Here is a 19796-nt window from a genome sequence, read left to right as displayed (position 1 = left end):
GATGCCTTTTTTTTTCCTTGCCAGTGTGCACGGTTACAGCAAATCAGCTGTTTGTGCCCGGGTTGTCTGCCACTCACTTCCTCGATTGAATAGCGAGCGAGCACCAACACCGATAAAATGCAAATAGCTACAAGCTCACGATCACAAACAGCCGTACAGTTCTGTCTGTACGCCATGCGCTCAAGGATAATCGCGAAACACGACCCGGCTTCTCTGGTACGAACTTTCTACACCAATAGCAGCAAATAGAGAGGCTCGGTTTACTGAAAGCCGTCCCGTAAAGGCCTCATTCCAACCACCCTAGTCCGGTCGCCAGCAGAGCTTGTTGGTTAGGTCAGGAGACCGTGCACAAAGCGACACGGCAGCAATACGCACATGATCACCGTTTGACGCAAAAAAAGGGTGAGGGTTTGCCACTAAAGCCTTTAAATACAAACACATCCCACAAAACGACTCTGCCATCAAGCGCATGAGGTGGAGTGAAAAGAGAAAATTCTAACATTCATTAGATTTATGCTAATTGATTTCACTGCGAACCACCTTCGAGCCGAGCCGTACACGGGAAAAGGTAAATAAAGGCTGGGGATGTGGGTAATGACTTTCATATTATGCCATCCTACTCCAACGATCATCTCATGCAATCTCTCGCGCTCCGTCGCTTAAGCAAGAATCAACTTAATCGAACACTTAACTATCCTCGTCACTAATGCATTAACTAGCAACTAACGTGTGTGCAGTATTTTTTTTTTTTTGTTGCCACCCCTTAAACAAACCCTCCACTATCTAGGTGACAATCTTTAACAATTCCGCAAGCTCGATATTTCGCGACCGGGCTACAACCATCAACGAGCGTACCACACCACGAAATGGGTGAAATTTACTCAACCAATCGATTTGCAACATTGTATCCACCACAAACGCAAAAGCATAAATCGAGCAACCCTTCAGAGTCGCTGGCCTGTTTCCCGCCGGAAGGGCGTTTTTCTGCGCGCGGAGCAGAACTGCAGCAGCACGCTTTGCACAAACTATTTAACCATTTTCCCTTTCTTTACAGCTTTATAGATACATCGTTAGCGTTCCTTCGATCTATGGACTGATTGTGCGAATGTCCTCATTTTTCTTTTACAGTGGAATTTTCTTGCTCGATTGTCGTACTGGACTTATTTTCTTTCGTAACTGCAATTGTGAATATTGCGATCAGTTTCGCGCGGTACGCCATGAATGAGGACAAAGGAAAGATATTTTAGTAAATGAAGATTAATTTTTGTAAACATTACCAACAGGTGGTATGGAGGATTTGAGATTTTTTAAGATAACAAAACAAATGTCTAGATTTTTAAGACAATGCATGTTTTTGGAGAAAAAACAATGACTATTGTTAATATTTTATATTTAATTTTGAATAATCTGTTACTAAAAAGCCACCCTCATTTTGCTATAAAAGCTTCCATTTTGTTTCTGAAGGAATTTACACAAATTCCCCCCAGTTGCTGTGAAATCTACAATTATGCACAGTGCTCAAATGCAAATGGCGCGCAATTCGCCGACTTGCATCGACCAACACACAGTGAAAGGAAGCGAATCGCACCACCGGAAGCTGAATTGCGAACAAAATCGCAAATTGCTTGAAGGAACTCCTAGTGCTGCTGCCTTTTTGTGTGTCTGACTGACGTTGTTACAGTTGGGGGTGGTGAGTGGAATACATCTTACCCTTTTCCGAACCCTACACAGTTAGACTTCCAACAAAAAAGAGTTCAAAGACATCAGCAGTTGTGGTGCCTATGATGGGTTAGAAATTTAAATTCAAACGCATTGTGATATCGCGCCCGTAATCGAACGAGTAGTTTACTAATTAGCCAGCATTCACCACAAGCCGTACGTACGTAGTTGCATATATATAGGAAAATACGCTGCAACACATCGAAAAATACAAAAAGGGGGAACAATTTACACCAAAAAATATTAAACACGCAGCTCATGCGTCTGCCAGCGTGTCCACGAGCGATCCCTTTGGTGAGCGAGCGTGTGTTGGTAGTCACTGTTCCTCTAGTGGTGGCCTTTGGTGCTTCGAATGTTTCTACCGCGAAGGGTGTGGTGTTTCTGCAATAAGTGTAATTTACTTATAATACGATTGGTGCGGTGGTCCAACGGTTGGAACCCCACCGAACGGCAGCAGAGGTTCAGATGTAGGAGAGCGCGATCGAATCGACATTTTACTAACATTTATAAACCGTGTGTAGCTGTTAGAAGGTTTGTTTAGTCCCATTTTGCATGTATTAAGCCAGCGAATTTCGCACCAACATGATCGTATTGGAGACGGAAATGTATTGAGCATCCAGCTTACAGTGCATGCTATGACATAAAGTACACTTAATTTCTCAGAATTTTGAGTTCCAAATATTGAGAACAAATAATGAGTTCCAAATTGAAATTTAAATAACAAATATTTAAAACTATAAAATATAAAAACATGAGCCTCTTTTACTCATTTCTAACATCCGCTAGCTTCCTTGTGATCCTCGTAATCCCTGTGCGCTGTGCGCTTCAAAAAATGCATGCAACCCGTCAGCAAAGCTTCACCCTTCTGACGTTCACGCGTTCCCGTCGTGTTAGTCATGAGCTATCGTCAATGTGTATCCCACGGGTGGTCACGAACGATATGGCACGGGCCGCGACATTGCCATCTGCACCTAGGGACGCCCGCTTGGTGGCCATTAATGGGTGTCGATGCGCGGAGCTAATGGGCAAATAAAAATATCGTTTTGATTGCAATTTTAAACCCGTGCACACACCCCGTGTAGCAGAGAACTGACCAACGGGGTAATTGAGCTGATGTTGCTGATCTCTCCCCCCCAAGGTGGGGAGGTAAGCAGTGCGTTAATAACTCTCTCGGAGGGTTTCTTCCTTTTTTTTTTGTTTTGCGATAGATCACGTTGAGGGGTACCGGGATGAGCACACGAAGCGTTCGCATTCGATGCGCATTGCAAACGATACATTCCATCACTAATCATCATCACACGGACAGACTGGCGTGCGATCACGTTGATATGGGCGGCTGTGAGGTTGGAAAATGATCCCCCATCCCTTCCTTACTCGATACATTCAGTCTTAAATTGCGTTATACATTAAAATACTTGGTGCAGGGCGAACCTGAAAGGTTTCACTCTTTATCAAGCCATCATCAGAACAAGCTAACGGTTGTTGAAGACCGAATGGAAGTTAAAGTGCACTTTGTGCCACTGAACGGCACACAAATCGTTTGTAATTATCGTGCAGTGCTTTCTTTCTACGATGGGGTAAACATGGAAAAACAAAACGTGGGATGCGGTATTTACATGTTCGAACGAGAAAGGTTCATGTTTCCGGAAGGCGTGAGAATTGTACGAAGAAATCACGCAAAGGTTTCATGCTTCTGGGGTAAAGTTGTAATACGGAAAATAACAATTATTGAAGAGAAAAGTCAAACATTTTTCAAACAAGCTACTAATAATTTCTTCACTCATTTTGCATAAAATCAACTGCTATTGAAGAAGCATTACATCCGGACATTTGTCTGCCTCGTCTTTTTGTGTTTGCTTTTGTTTTCTACCACTTAGAAAAGAAATAAATTCAACCAATGTTCCCACATCCGCCTAGGCCGTTCGATATTGTCATATGGTAATATGGAAAGTACAATAAAAATGCACACATCCGGCGGTGCAATAAAAATAAATCTTTAACCACAGACATACATAAACATATGCCTACCACTGCAGCGGCGATGGTCGTTTGGTTAGCCCACGAAGGAATAAATAACCTTGGCGAGGCGGGTGAGCGCGCGCCCGGGTCTCTTGTGGGACTATACTTTAAAGGGAAATTTTTATTCTTTTATTGACCAGTTTACCAATGCCGTTGGGCATTCTTTGCATGGACAGAAAATTTTGCGACCATCGAAGGCTAATCGAAAGCATTAGAGCCAGCAAATGGACACGACAAACACTCACACAACCTGTCGCATAGGTGGAGTTTACAGTATTACAAAATCGTCTCTCACATATCCAGCAAAAGCGGGTTGTTTTCTGCGAGAGGGTGGCATTTGTTTAGGGCACCCAAAGTTGAATGGCACATGATGACTAGCGGCCGGTTCGTTGCGTTGGATGGGCATACGCCGTACAATGCGGTCAGTCAGTACACGCAGTGGAACGCATTAAAAATCATGTCACATATCGCGAAAGACGCATCGATGCTTTAACCAAGGGTGTACCGCTGCCGGTGGTACTAGTGAGAAGGTAGTAGGGAGAAAGCTCGAGGCCGACATAGGCATTACATATGGTGAGAAACGAAAAAAAGGCGGTTTAATTCAGCCGGTATCTTTAGGGCAACGAAGATAATTACTTTTGCTTTTATTTGGGAAAAAAGCATTGGAGAAGCTACTCAACAAATGTTACTTGAAAAAATTCACTTTTCCGATGAATTAAATACTTATATTTATGATAAAAACACTGTCTGAATAATACTTTTCTCGTCATCCAACTTAACATCATACCCAGGGAATAGATTCACTCAATTCCGCATTAGAAATGGCAAAATAATCGGTTACATAACTAAAAGCAACCCAGCAAACAACGACACGGTCAGTTGTTGCAAAATGACGTTTTCGCCAACATCAGCCTACAACACGCCTCGCAACGGCAACACGGCTGCCTGAATTTATCTGCGGTTTTCCCGTATGTATGTTGGATGAACACTGACGGAGAACAAAACGAGAAATCGCAAAACGGGCAGCCAACCGATTCCACAGCTAATGATTGATTAATGAAACAGCTCGCCCCAATCTCGGTGTGCGGGGGATGGGCGGCATGTACATAGGAAGATGGTAGAGACGAAGCGAAACATCCAACTCATCGCGATTCTCCAGCAATCGTAGGTCTTGAAGGTCAACCCGGCAAAAATGTTTGATTCGTCTCAAAAAACCGATCCTCAATGAAGGCATTAAAGCGAACGAACGCTAAAAAAAAAAACAAGGAAATGTGCACACAGGCCTCACCATCTTTGGAGACGACGTTTGGATACATTCCGCCTTACCGAAGCCTTAGCCTTAGCATACTTTCTCGGGCAGGGTATGCATATTCCCGTCCTGAACCCACGGCACAGTTTATGCTGATGAGGAAGAGACGAACACTTGCGCACACGGAGTTTCGTGAAGCATTAAGCAGAATGGAGCTGGCAGCTTGCCTGCTTGCCATCCTCCCGTTTGTCACCGTTCTGTCTCGTTCAATTCATTTTTCACTCCGCTCAACCCGATCGAACCCGACAGCCAGACAGGCGGTTTGATGGTTTTGGTTCTCATTTACACCCGACGGTCTTTGCACCGTTAATCATGCGAGCTTCACATCATGCTGGCCCAACCAAATCACCACCACAGAGACGCGATCACATTTAGAAGGCGCACATACATAAATACCACGCCGCAGCCGTACAAATGGAAACAAATGGAAGCTTCCATGGAACCGGGTGGCGAGCGCTGGGTGGTGGTGTTGTGAACGTTTGCCTCGCTGCTGCCGTCACTTATTAAAGGGTGCCTTGTCCATCATAAGCGCGTATGTTTGGTCAGTTTTTCACCAGCGGTATGATGCCGTTTCAAGACGAGACACCGCGTTGAAGAAATTTTACTCTACCAAAAAGGCTAGCTCGCTGTACATTGCGAGAGTGGCGTGTATGTGAGTGTTTTCTTCCTTTCTTACTATCCCTGGCTGAAGCTTACTTAGTGACTGTTCCCTCCAGTAGAGGTTCTGCTCTTGGCCCGGTCTGCTACGGGGTACAAACACACCCAGGTCCGGGGCGAGCCTCGCCTGTCACTAGATTCGAAACCGGATCGAATGGAAACACGGACAGAACACTTGGTGTAATTGGGGAGGGGGTTTCTCATTCGGTCCAGGAAAACAGCAGCCAGCAAGTAGCTGGAACTGAAGAAAAAAGAGATGGAGCCGCTGGCGTGCGCTGTCCTCCCACCGCAACGCAAGCAGCTGCGACAAAGCACCGAGGGATTGTCTGGGTTTCCTGGATGGTGTTGTATTGGCACCCGAGTATCCATTACAACCAGATTCCAGCCCCACCGTTAACTTCTCAAGGGATGTTGGTAACGTATTCATAAATATTAAAAAAAGCTCGCCGCCAGAGTTTTCGCACCTCGGGGCTCGCTCAAACTTACGCAAACGCGCACGTTCGCGATAACGTTACTACTAATACTACTCGCACTCGATTCTAACAGCTTCCTATACATCGGAAAGCACAAACTAAATAACAAAAAAGCACGAATCAAACACATCAACATTTACGCTAATATCACACCAGAAAGGGTGCAGCAACAGCAGCGCCCGTTTTTGCTGTTTGATTTTGCTTCAAACATAATCAAACAGTCCCCTCAGCACACACACACACACGGACACATTACTGCACATAAGCCGTACTCGAGAAGAGTCAATCAAGCATTACCAATTTTCATTTCATTTCGTGATGGTTCTGTGTCCATGTTTACCCATTGGGTTCGTCGCTTTGTGTCTATTGTTCAATATTTGACGTTTCGTTCTTTTTTGCTCACTTTTTCAGTCGAATTTAATTTGCTTCTTGATTCTTTATGCACACATATCGATTCATGGATGGATTGAACAAATTTTGATGGTCGTTGAAATGTGTAAAAAAGTAATCGATTTGTCCATCCGTCCAATGTGATGAAACTTTTTAATGTTAGTTTAGCTAAAAGTGGACTATTTAAAAAAAAAATCCCGCTCTTGTTAAGTCTTCTGGTTGCTCAAGACAGAACCACTTGACTGATTGATCGAAAGAGCGAAGATCATAAAGAACCAGACACACAGAGGCAACTGCAACAAACACTACTTCACGTACACACTATGCGATTTCGTACTGTTTTGTACACACCGTGGAAAGCGAAGTGGAAAAGCTGTCGCGAGCGTATACAAATACAGGTAGAGACAGATATAGCTTAAGCCTGAAAAACAGCACACGTACACGCGCGCAACTCACAAAACATGCCCCCGGGGGGGTGTTGGGTACACTCTGCCCGCGTTGTTACTTTGCGACGAAAATGTAACCGAGACGATAGGGAGGGTGTGAGGTACGGCAAGAACCGGTGGAAGGGAAAGCACTGGGCACGGTGCACTGTAGCAGCAGCAGTAGATGGCTCGACGCTTACTACAAAGCTGCGCATACAAATATGAACGCAACAACGAACTGTAATTTAGGTTTTTCGTGTGTAGTTATTATATGGAAGGCAACTGAACTGAGACCAGTAAAAAAAGGCACAGTAGAAACACAACTGACACTGACTTAGACGGAAAGCACTGTTGTTTTTTTTTTCGATGGGAACGGTTACACGGTTCCGACGGTTGACGATCGCGCGTTATACTTGCACAAAAGGCGGTGTCACGATGGAAATTTCGACAGGCAATAGCAAACAAAAGTGCCTAAAACCGCGCGCGCGTCCAAAACGCAGAAACGGGGGTGAAGAACTTGAAGCTTTGGAAAAACCGTAGAACTGTCGCGACGCAGACGACATACGTCTTCACTGAGCGCGCCTCCGAAACTGACTGAGTGGGTCGGTCGCTCACGCATGCACCCATAGTCGTTTGGAGCGCGCCAGAAAAGCGAGCGAGCGAAACAAAGGGGCGCGAGAGATCGGTCCGCGCGTGAATCTCGCCACCGGAGAAAGGCGATCGATCGGTTTGCACTGGCGCTTTGGCGATCGTTTGGCGCGGTGCGTTTCTAAGCGCTTTTTCATATGGTGTATGCAGGCGTTACGAGGCTCTCACTGGAGTGTGCTTAGAGAGCGAAAGAGAGAAAGAGAGAAAACCCAAAAGAGCTCCACTCACGAAAGCTCACAGCTTGAAAGCTTTAGTGCCCCATCATCCCCCGAGTACAGCACACAGATGAGCAGCTTCCAACCGATGAAGGACGCGAGCAAAAAACAGATCTTTCTCACAACCTTTGCACATTACAAGCAAATTCGATATGCGCTTTGCAAATTGCATCTTGGCGCCTCTGCTGCCACTGCATCATGAGAAGATACATCAAGGGACCTTAGTTTGCCCTTCCCTGCATTCTTGTCGATTGATTTGCCAGACAACCAACGACGCTAGATCGATTTCGAGGTAGCAGGAACTGATTTTGTTTGTTTAATCGTAATTCGATACTACAAATAACTTTTAGAGTAGTTAAATTTGGAGGATCTTACCATAAAGTACGTATGTATAAAGGTAAAGCTTAATGGTTTTGATGAAAGAGTGTTCAACTTACCTAGAATGAGAGAGAAGGAAAAAAGATTGAATCAATAACATTATCTTGGACAAAGGAAATAATAAAATAGTACAAAAACATAACTTATATCTTTGAGCATGATGACTAGACGAATCAACATGTTTATCGATCGATTTTCCAATTTGTTTACACTCCACAACACAACTGTGTAACAACTTTTATCACTGATTCCGCACGAGCCAGTGCAAGTGTTTGCATCCGTGTGCATACACACGGTGATGGGAGGCTCTTGTCAACAGTTCGACGCCTCACGACCAGGATCTAAACCAAAAAAAAAAAAACTTGAAGCACGACCGCTTAACACAGCTGAACTAGAGTGGGCAATGAATGTAAGTGAAGCAATGATGTCATTGACATCGATTTGCAACGTCATACTAACAAATGTGCATTCGTGCAGATGTGGCGATTGCTTAGACATTGACGCCATCGCGATTTACATTGGAAGGCAGGTTTAATTGCAAATAGAAACGTCAAATTAGAAAGAAAAGATGGAAAGAAAGATCAGTTGGAACTTTCTGCTTATGATACTCTGCAATGAGATTAAAGTAAGTGAGATTAAGTCCGATCGTAGACTATATCGGACGTGAGATGATGGCAGTAATTTCCGAATATATTACACAGAAGAAAAAAACAGATAAGAATGATTTTTCATTACATGATCAAGCGTCCTAATAATCTCTCTTCCTCTTATTGGCATTACAAACTTGACGGGTATTATGGCCTGTCATTTCTAGTTTATTTGACTTCGTTTTATCCACGGCTAATCAGTTCTGCATACGTGGAGGAGGTCTGGACGGGATTCGATATCCGGCCTGGCCACCACTTCCTCCTTTGCCACTGGATTGTCCAGAATGATGCCTTAATGACCCACCCGACCATTGATATTTGTTTGCATTATATCTGCATTATATATATAAAATTTGGTAATCAACGTACATAATGTCATAGCAATATTAATAGATTTGAAGCAGCTGTTGTCAAAATAGGCGAAGAACAGTAAATGTCACCTCTCATCGAAGAAGAAAGCTGTGCAAAAGATTGTAAGATCGTGTTAAAACGTATTGAGCTCCCTTAGTAGATGCCGAACTTGCCGGGTGTCCTACTTAAACAGAGCTCAGAACCCAAAAGCTCGATACATGTTTAAGTTTTCAAAGATCTTCCCTCTTCTGTACAAAAAACGAAAAATTCAAACCACCATCCAGAGTAAGATATGACCCTTCAAATGAAGCAGAAAATGATAAGGTAAACCAAGGCATTATCCGCTGCAGCCTTCGTCGTTGTACAACTTGGATTAAGATATCAGAGCATCCGGCCAAATGATAAAGAAAATAATGGAAAAAGTGAACACAATTTTAAACAAACTTACCTAACTAATCGTCTAGGTCAAAGCCTAACAAAAAAAAAAAAAACAAAAATCTTATGGCTCCAAGACTAGTCTAGTTTTTAATGCAGACATTAGTAATAATGTGTTCATCAAATGCGAATTTACGCAAGTCAGTAAAGCAGACCGAAGCATTTTTTTCTATGTCGTTCGTAGGTCGTTCAAATGGTATAACAGATCATGCATGACTCAACAACACGCCCTGTTAGGTTCTCGACTAATCTTGGCTGAAATTGACTGACTCCCCACCATACGCAGGATTGAGTGTTCCACTAAGTGTAATTCAAGTTACAGGTCAGCTATTAGGCAAAGCAGAACAAGAACGACAACAATTGTTATAGAGCCAAAATAATAACCAGAAATAATTCTTGTTTATTTCTGGTAGGTCATCTTTACGATTACCAAGACTTAATTATAATAGCAGTGAGGCTTACTGTGGTTAAAAGTTAAATTTGTAGCTGCCATTTGTCGATATTTGCCGGTAACATTCGATGCCTTTTGTTTGAATAGTTCGTAAGTTGGGTAATTAGTCTGGAGAGGTTATTCTTGTACATTTTTTGGATGTTCCTACCGCTTGGAACTCAAACAAGACAACAAAACACGCATTACTCTTGTTAATGACTTCTTTCAACACATACCCCTATCATCGCAAGTTCAGACTAGACTCGTCAAACCCAGACGCCATGTACATTGGGCAAACACCAACGTTACCGCGAACCGATGGTACGGATTCACTATTTTTCTAACCTTCTTATTGTCGCAACAACTCCTCCCAAGCCAAACGCATTAACCGCCAAGCAAATTGGCAAACATTCGCAGTCGAAACCATCTACCACCCAAGCCAGCCGTCAGATCCACCCCAATCCCACCACGCTACAGACGCGAGCCCACGAAAACGAAACTAAAAACCGTAAGCTTCGATCTTCCGTTACCTTTTTCAATGTCATTTTGGCGATCGGAATGAATAAACGCCTCATGCTTGCGGAGATACCACTTCTCGCGCTTCATCCTACCCGCGATTCCCACCACGGCAGACTACGTAGTTCATGTTTCGTATGTAATCATTCAACAACAAAAACGAGCGATTGTTCTCCCTGTTGTTCCTTCTTTGTTGCTGATTTTTCGTTTGCATGTTCCGTTTTTAATGCTCAAAAGGTCTCTCTCTCTCTCTCTCTCTCTCTCTCTCTCTCTCTCTCTCTGTTTTGTATGTTTTGTCGGGGAGGTGCACACAAACGAACTGTAAAAATCCATCGCAGCAACTAAACCTCAACGGAACCCAAATTAGTCTGTATCCCAATCTTTATACACGCAACGCAGTTGGGCTGGTCGTGTCGATATATATATAGGAAAGCGAGTAATAGCGGAGAACTAGATACGAACGTACAAAACAGCACGCGCCTAGAGAAATATTGTGCTAACACACCGACAGACACACACTCGAACTCTATTCTACTCGTGGATGATTCACCCCTGCGCAACGGAACATTCAGCAAACGGCGGGATGAGAACGGTAGCATGCATTGCAAAACAACTCAACATGAGCGCTTCGTCCTGGACACGAGACGTAGTCGGGCAAAAATTCTTGCCACTGCGGCACGTACGAGAAGAATATTTCGAGTTTAGTGATATCAGCAACAAGCCCCACCTGTACCCTTTGCCGAGATCAGGCCGAGATGATCTCACTGCTCACACGGGTGTACGCACAGAGTTGGGTGAGCCAGAGCATTTTGCTGCACTTTTTGCGCCCTATCAGCGCACCAACACAACAGTAGTACGTTTTCCATCTGCTGTAAACCGAAGAATTCGCTACTAGGTTCACACATAAAATGTAAATTTGCCCAGATGGGGCTGTTAAAGCATAAACGATGGCTTTATGGCTGGAGGGATGCGAATGGAAGCCCATTTTCGGTGACCCAATTCTATTCTTCAAATCCAAATGATGCTTTATGATAAACGATGTGCTAATTTTCACCACGAACACATCCTGTCTCCGAATGGGGCGAGTTCATCCGACTGCTGACCGCGCCCTAGATCGATAAGTGTGCCACGCAGTCAGCTGTTTTAGCGGCACGGTTCTGACGATAGCGTGTTGCGAGCATTTATATTGCCAGGATTTCCAGGAAATTTCAAACCAAAATCCACCCCAATCGAGGTCGGTTTGGGGGGAATTGGGATGGAAAACAAAAAAAGCAAACGCAACCAACGAAAACCCACACCGATGCAATGCAAAGAAGTTTTGCTAACAAATGTGGTTTTCGGCTTTGGATTTTCCGTCCAGCCGGTACAGTTTTTTTATAAACAAGATTCATCTGACGTGTGTTCCGATCGGATTTTTTTTTCTCTGTAAAACAGATCCAACCGTTTCAGTCACTTTGAATTCCTTTTCATTTGAGCATGAACTTGAGCATGAACTCGATTGTCATGGTTGTGAGCAAATTGCTCGCGTAGTGGGGTACTGTAACCTGTTCTGACGCTTTCCTTTCATTAAACTGTTTGACATTCAGGCCTGCCATATAATTGCACCGAGCGCACAAATTATTTTGTCATTTAGTATTAACACTATGGAAAAATATGTATGGCGCTCAAGCATTTCCATTGCTGCTTGCTTCCCGTAACGATGGTATGATTTTATTTCATTCCTCAGTATGTCTAGATATTGTGATTGATTTAATAGTTTTGTAGAACGATAACGTTGTTTAAACTATTGACTGGCATGGGAGGAGATGTATTTTATCCCATAGTGGTGTGCCTTTGTAATGCACGCTTATCGATGTGCTGGTGACATTTATCTGCTCGTAATAATGCGTTTAAATGCATGTTTCACACAACTCACTTCCAATCAGTTCCTTTTTCACATGGCTAAGCAGCAATGAAGTAGAATCAATAATGCAGATCATTGAGACAGTTAATACAACCTGCCCCGATGGAAAAGGCTTTACGCTTAGCGATAGCAACACGCTTTGTAAGGTGGTCTAATACACAAATTCAAGATTTATACAACGAACAGCATGATGTATGTCTCTCCAACTGCAGCTACCGCAAGGCACACGCAAGCAGTGTAGAATAGTAAACAATACAATCAAACAGTGACTCATCAGCTGTCGCGCATCAGTCTTGTAGGGGAGCGTCCGGATGTCACCACTGAAGGTCCGTGCTACACAGACTCCAGAACGAACTGAACTAAATACAAGAAAGAACAATATTTGCATTAAGGCTCCACCCATCGATCCATGTGCCAAAAGCGTGCCATACTGTAGTAGCGCTGAATTTCCTACCACAAGTACACCGTCTTCCTACCCATTTTGCGCAACAGTTTTCTACTTTACAGCTGTATAAATTGAGCTGCCGAACAAATCAAGCTGATTGTCTGCCGTGAAACCGTTGCCGAAACCACAATAATTAAGGCCTTGAAAACTTCCATCGAACCAACATTACTCTAGCGAGGAAGCGTCGAGAAAGATGCTTCATTTATCGTCAAAACACTTTACAAATTCAGCGAAATCATAAGAATTATATCATTACTGGGAAAGGCCAACTTTTTCTTTCCATCTAATGTGTTTCACACCGCGCCGGTTGTAGAATAACAATCGTACAGCGAGACGATTGATCACGCGCACTTAGTCGCGCTGGGTGGCACCGGACAGAAAAGGGCAACAACCACCATATCGCGAGAGACTTTACCATATTATTTAATCGCTCGATCATCACCCGATGCATTTGATCGATTGTCATGTTTGTAAGAACAGCTCCCGGCTTTCCATTGCAAGCAGCCCTGCAACGAGCAGGGTGTACCGTCGCGTGGAATAGGCTTTGCTTAGAATTCAGCTTGCTTAGAACGATCAGCTGAAAATGGAGGCTCACTGTCAGCCATCGACATTTATTTGTCGCGGGGCGTAAACGTGTGTTCGGTACGGCGCAGTGAAAATAGCAACTGAAGGAGGAATGCTTTTCACCAGAAATTACATCCGAAGCCGCAGCTCAATAGAATCAATCGCTCGGCAATGCAGTGGCCGCACACGCTGACAGGTGATGATTTGTCTTACGAGCTGACAAATTGCATAATACGTTGGGGGGTGGCACAATGCACCGAGGCCGTTGGGAAGTGATTTTTACGCAATCGCCGTTACCGGCTTAATTACTTAGTATGTTCCATGGGGTGGCCAAACGAGATACAAAAGGTAATCGGTGTAAAAACTGAGGAGGGTGGATTGTGTCGTGGATTTTAATAGCACGTTCTATTAATGGTTGACAGGTGATTTTTTTTTTCTAATGGAAGAATGATAACATTAGAATCTCTTTAATCTTCAAATAATAAATTTATGTGTTCATGTTTTTCAAATGCAGTACATAATTTCTGTTAGCAAAATTTCAAGTTTTGTTATTTTTAGGTTTTTTTGTCGACGATGACCTAAGCCAGTTTTTATGTGTTGTGAAGTTTCGAGTCTAAAATGTTGCTTAAACAAAGCCAGGCGCAAAAGCGCTAAATTTCGTCGAGTAAACAATCAAAAATTAGATTCGGGCAGATGTCCAAAAAATCGTTTGTTTCTAAATATTTTCGATTTTCTTTAGCAAAGTCAACGCATGGCAACAATGCTCTTGAAATGTTAACAATTATTTAAAAAAAAAAAGACTGTACAAAGAGTTAATAATTTAGATATGCGTTTAACGCAGTTATACAGTTTTTAGGACATTTGTTAAAATGTTTTACTGTATTTTTTTATCTATGTTGGAAAGCCTGGTCGTATTGCTAAGTTTTATCTTGATAATTGTTCCAAAAATGTATCAATAGCCTTTAGCAATTCATCTGCCTTGGTTTCTGTACGTCAAAACTCGGAACGATGGAGCTGTGGTCACAAGCCTAAGAGCACCAGTAACTAGAAACTGGTGATGGGTTCTCGGAACCGCACCAACGGCTCAGAACCGCTTCCGAGCATCGTAACACCGACTCCGATTCCGGCTAAAACAAAACCACGGTTCCGCCTGGAACCATTCGGAGCCGTCCGGAGCCGTCCAGAGCCGTTCGGAATCGCTAGTCGGCAGCCGACATCCGGCAGCCGGTTGGAGCCGTTGGAGCCGTCGGAACTGTCCGGAGCCATTTGGGGCCATCCCAAATCGCTAGCTGACAACCGTTCGGAGAATCGAATCGGAGAATCGCTAGTCGGCAGCCGGAGCCGTTAGAGCCGTCGGAGCTATCCGGAGCCATTTGGGCCCATCCAGAATCGCTAGTCGGCAGCCGGAGCCGTACGGAGCCGTACGGAGCCGTACGGAGCCGTACGGAGACGTCCGGAGCCGCCGAAGGCCGAGCCGTATCGAATTTACCAGCTATCCACTATTATCAGTAGCCAAATGTTAAAAACCACATACAAAAACAAAAAAACTGCTTAAAGTCATCAAATTTCATCTGCTTCTTTGATTCTATAACCTCTAAAGGTCTGAATTTCCTTGAATAAATTTTACCTTCAGCTGGATTCGATACCTGGATAGCTACCGTATACCACTAACTCATCAAACATAGATCTCAATGTTCATGTTTTGTAGAAATAAGAATTTTAAAAGTAGATAAACAAAGTGCACCAGAAAATTGGGTACAAGCTTCACAAGGTACAAAATCCTTAGTGTCAACAAAAATACTGATGAAACGAGAAAGAGAAAACAGAACATAATCTCGTAGCAAGAGAAACCTGTCAAAAGCGCAGGCTCAACCAACAACCCTAGCACAAATATCACTAGAAAAAGCTTCAACGCGTGAAATAATATTCCAGCATACGCAAATCACCCTTTGCTGCTGCTGCTATTGAAAGAAAGAGTAAATCAAACAAACAGGTGGTGGAAAACTCATTTCCACAAGCGGTTAAAATAGAACGAATCGTGCAGGGAGAGAAATATAGAACACCACCCAAAGGTTTGCGGTTTTTTTTCAATTTTTTAAAGGCAGTTTTACCACCAGAAAATACTCATTTGCTGAAATTAGAATGTAGAAGAGTAGGAACGAAAAAGCATGTTTTTCTATCGCTTATACACCAGCGGAAACGTACAGTTAAGGCTCTTGAAGGCGAAAGGAGATTGATGCACGCGACAGGAAATGGAGTTTTCCACGTTCGCTTTCTAGGACGCTCAAAAGGAAGTGAATTGGTTCTCATATTCCGTCAACCTAATGACACTGCCTCTAATGAACTTCTTCGGATTTTTTCTTTCTTATCTGTTTTTATGTGTAATTACTGCTGTACATTAAAGTTATCCTATGCTGAAGTTACATGAAGGATAAGCATAACATTTCTACCAGAGTATATTTAATGCCAATGGTGAATGATTACTTTTTAAAGATACAAAACATTTAACACTAAGAATTCAAGCATTTTTCGCGTTTGTCCCATTGAAAGCTTTAGGTAAAAAGTTTCCTCTGATGGAAGAATAAACTTTCTTCAACAATAAAACAGAATCCCTCCACTACTACGACGCCCGAGTTTATCGATTCAACTCCTGGCTTAACAACAAAAATGTCCGAAGAGCAGACCACGAAAGCTATCAACATCAGCGCTCAGTGCTCAAATGGTGCGAAAGCAATTAATCGCAGAAATTAAACGGCCCTCTTGGTGCTTTCGCACCGGTACAGGCAACAGAAAATAGAACAATCAAAACCTAAGGACAACATATCAAGCAAAACCTGTAAACAAAAAGAAAATGCTGTCCAGAGATCCTGGGACAGCGCACGGACACTTAGTAAAACCCAACTCTCCCGCGGTGTAACGAGAATCGATTTCAATTAAAATGTTTCACTCGACTGACTTGTGTTGCCCGGGTGTCGGGGCGTGAATCTCGCCACAGCTCACCAACAGCCAGTGGTTGGCTTTCGCGCGACAAATTATTCGTCCGCACACGTTCGCTGACACCTCTTCTCGTTGGCGACCCATACGGAAAGCAGCGAGACACATGCCACAGTGTCGGGAAGGATGATATTGCAATTTAATCGAGCTCAATAAATACACGGTGCGAAATGTGCGGCTGTAAGGTAAGGAGATGGCCGACGACCCTGTTATCTGCCAGCCGATCGATCTCCGGGCACCGATAAATCGGTCGCAAACCTGCCCGTTGGAGTCTCGTACACCCAGGCTCAGTAATTTATAGTAGACGAGCGCCAACCACCGGATCGTTCTCTGCAGCATGCTCCAAAGTGCATCACAGACATCGCCCCAAGCTAAAATGCAGTCGTTGCCGCCGTCGGAACAGCGGTGAATATTTGTTTGCAATTGAATTGGAAACGCATCAGCATAATGAGCACATTCGGGAAGTTCCATTTGCATAGAAAATGAAAGAAAAAGTTCTACTAATTGTTGAAGCTTACGATGAATGTCCTTCCGTGTCACATGGTTCCCCAGAGCCGATCGGTTCACAGCCAACACGCAAAACAATACAACCAACCAATCGTAATTGCACATTTAATGCCAATATTTACGATGCTTTTTTATGCATCCGCAGCACAGCGCAATAAAATAATATTTGTTCATCATCATAACGCCACGATTGCACAAAATTCAATGTCAAAAACAACTGCACGCCTACGAGAAAAAAACCCTCCCGAAGGATACATATTTGCATTTGCAGTATTGAGCGTTGCAACCGAACTGCCGTGGTACGATGAACGTTGACGTTCGCGGCCCGTTTCCTAGTCGCCAATACATATTCGTATGGTGAAAAATATTTACACAACTGCTGTTGCTGTGGTGGTTTCGACGCCAGAGCTGCACGAGGCCAAATTATAGTGGAATTAATTAAGATGCGACCGTTCGTCATAGAGCCGACGATGCGAAGTTTTAATTATGATAATTTAGACGATAAAATATTGGTGCGCTTGATGAAAAGTGCATCCTAATGCTATTGACACTTCGGGCCACCAGAACTGACGCTTGTTCATACGATGAAACACGGAAGAAATTTTGTATATTCGACAAATCCTACAATCTGTCGTTAGAAATAATTATTTTTTATAGAAGTTATTTTAAAAACCGTCTAAATTAAAATTAGACAAGTAACAAATTGTTAAACTATGGAATTAATCGAATAAGCTATGAGAAAATGCGTTCCAAAGGTAGATTTCCTCCAAGTTTAATTACAATTCTTTGGTGAAATGGGCGGCTGATCAATAACATAAAGTTGTTTGTAGAACGAATCCCATTAGAGACTGTCTTTCCGTACGGCGAACTTACTTTCGAACTGCGAATAAACAATGGCTAAAATTTCAGAAATAGGAAATAGCCAAATGCCATTTCTTTAGTTAGTTTGGATAAGTTCTTTGCAGTGATGAAATTGGAGAAGGATGGAATTGGGAAAAATTTCTCAAAATCGAATGGAACATTCGACAGGATACAGGGATGAACGTCTCTTGTAATGATGCATCAATCCTTCTAATGTCAAATTTGCCCATTTTGAGGGAGAGGGTTGCCATTGTTTTAACGCTACGGTTTCCCTATTTCAAGTATGAGTATCCCAATATGGCCGTCCAGTACGACAAGATATCCCAATTCATCCCAAAAAATCCCGTAAATCTTTACTACAGCAGAAAACTCCATTAGTCCTACCGTGCCGCAAGATGTGAAAGCCACTAGAACGATCAGAGAACCATCAAAATAGCACAGGTTCGATGATAATCGCAACGTCATTTGAATTGATCATATCTGATGATGCTGCGAAGCATAACAGCAACCATGTGTTAGCAACAATAAAAAATGGCGGACAATAGTACCGTTAAATTTGCCGTGGAATTAGCGAAATCGTCGTCCAGGATGTGTTTGGATAGTGTATGTGGAAGAGACAAAGAGAACGAAAGTGAACAAGTGCGAGGTCGAAGGCCTGGGATGCGAAGTTCTCCAGCTCTTCCTATCGACACGAGCTTGTAACTCAACATGATGCCAATGTAGTTCAAAATGGAAGATAATCATTCGTGGTATATGGCGAAATAGGTTCAATGCTCGATATCTAGAATATCATTTTTTTTGGATGCAAACAGGGATTCGCCGAGTAGACCGGAAATGTGGACAAGAATAATGATCCCAAACTGACAGCAAGAAACAAACCACGTCTTCATCAGCGAACGCTATTGAACTGCAATAACAATTATCGATCGCCACGTTCCATCGCCGCCGGAATGTAGCCACCTCCGATTGGTTTGCCTTGTCGAATGTGGAAAAAAATCCTCGCGATCTTCTCTCGCCGTGTTCGAGACCACCGTCGCCATGACATTCGCGTTGTTGCACGTCTCATTACGTATGTCTCGGAAGCTAAGGAGCGCACACACACACATACACACATACACTGGTTAGAAGGAAGGTCAAATGTGACCCCCACAAACATTCCACGTGAGAGAATCGAGCAAGAATATATTCCAAAGTACCGGAATCATTCGAATGTGCAAGTCTGATCACCATCTGATCGCTCTAAGAACACACGCATTCCAACGCAGAGTAACCTCCAACTACAACATGAGGTTCATATGCTCAGTAATCAATACAGAGAACCGTACAACAACAAGAAAAACATCGATCGTACGATGGTGTAAACCGGTGTAGCCACGAACGTCACAAATTACGCATGGGTAACGGAGTTTTAGGGTGGTGCGAAATTCGGCTACTGCCACCCCTTCTCATCCGGTTGACCCTGAAAACGGTAGCGGGCAGTTAAGCCGAACCATACCGATGCACGGCACGCAGGACCTTTGTGTATGTGTTGGTCGAAAAGCTCCTTCCGAGCTAGTAATGGACGGCAACTGCTGCTGCCATAGGGGTTACGTGCGCCGGAAGAAATACGCCCGAATTAGGAGTAGACTGTTTGGTGGTTCCAATAACCATTGTTTATTTTGTTTCGCTGTTGCTGTGTAGCGATCAGATCGGAAAGTGTGTTTGAAGTAGAATTTGGGGTAGAAATTAAAAATGGATGGTACCATTTGTTTTTGATCAGCAGAAGGACATAGAATCGAGGGTACGAGCATGGCATACGGAATGGGACTTAACTAGCGTGTTGATAAACGACAAGGTAAGCTGTACAACAACATAGTAATTGCTTTTTTAAGCCTCACCAGACAAAGCATGAGACCTGAGAAATATATCAG

The 19796-nt window shown here is 43.4% G+C and overlaps 3 protein-coding genes across 3 annotated transcripts in view; 1 reads left to right on the top strand and 2 right to left on the bottom strand.

Annotated features, from left to right (window-relative positions):
- The window catches only part of LOC126562401 (arrestin homolog), a 413496-nt gene that overhangs the window by 232418 nt on the left and 161282 nt on the right, over window positions 1–19796 (bottom strand). The gene's annotated exons all lie outside the window — the stretch shown is intronic.
- Window positions 1–19796, bottom strand: part of LOC126562338 (PDZ and LIM domain protein 3) — a 427281-nt gene that overhangs the window by 297017 nt on the left and 110468 nt on the right. The gene's annotated exons all lie outside the window — the stretch shown is intronic.
- The window catches only part of LOC126562830 (27 kDa hemolymph protein-like), a 105706-nt gene continuing 94813 nt past the window's right edge, over window positions 8904–19796 (top strand). The window contains exon 1 of the mRNA XM_050219419.1: window positions 8904–8910. Within this exon, the coding sequence (XP_050075376.1) occupies window positions 8905–8910 (6 nt within the window). The 5' untranslated portion in view covers window position 8904. The remainder of the gene's footprint in view (window positions 8911–19796) is intronic.

Source organism: Anopheles maculipalpis, chromosome 3RL (genome assembly GCF_943734695.1).
Source record: "Anopheles maculipalpis chromosome 3RL, idAnoMacuDA_375_x, whole genome shotgun sequence".
NCBI classification, from domain to species: domain Eukaryota; kingdom Metazoa; phylum Arthropoda; class Insecta; order Diptera; family Culicidae; genus Anopheles; species Anopheles maculipalpis.
This window is presented reverse-complemented; position numbering and strand designations above follow the sequence as displayed.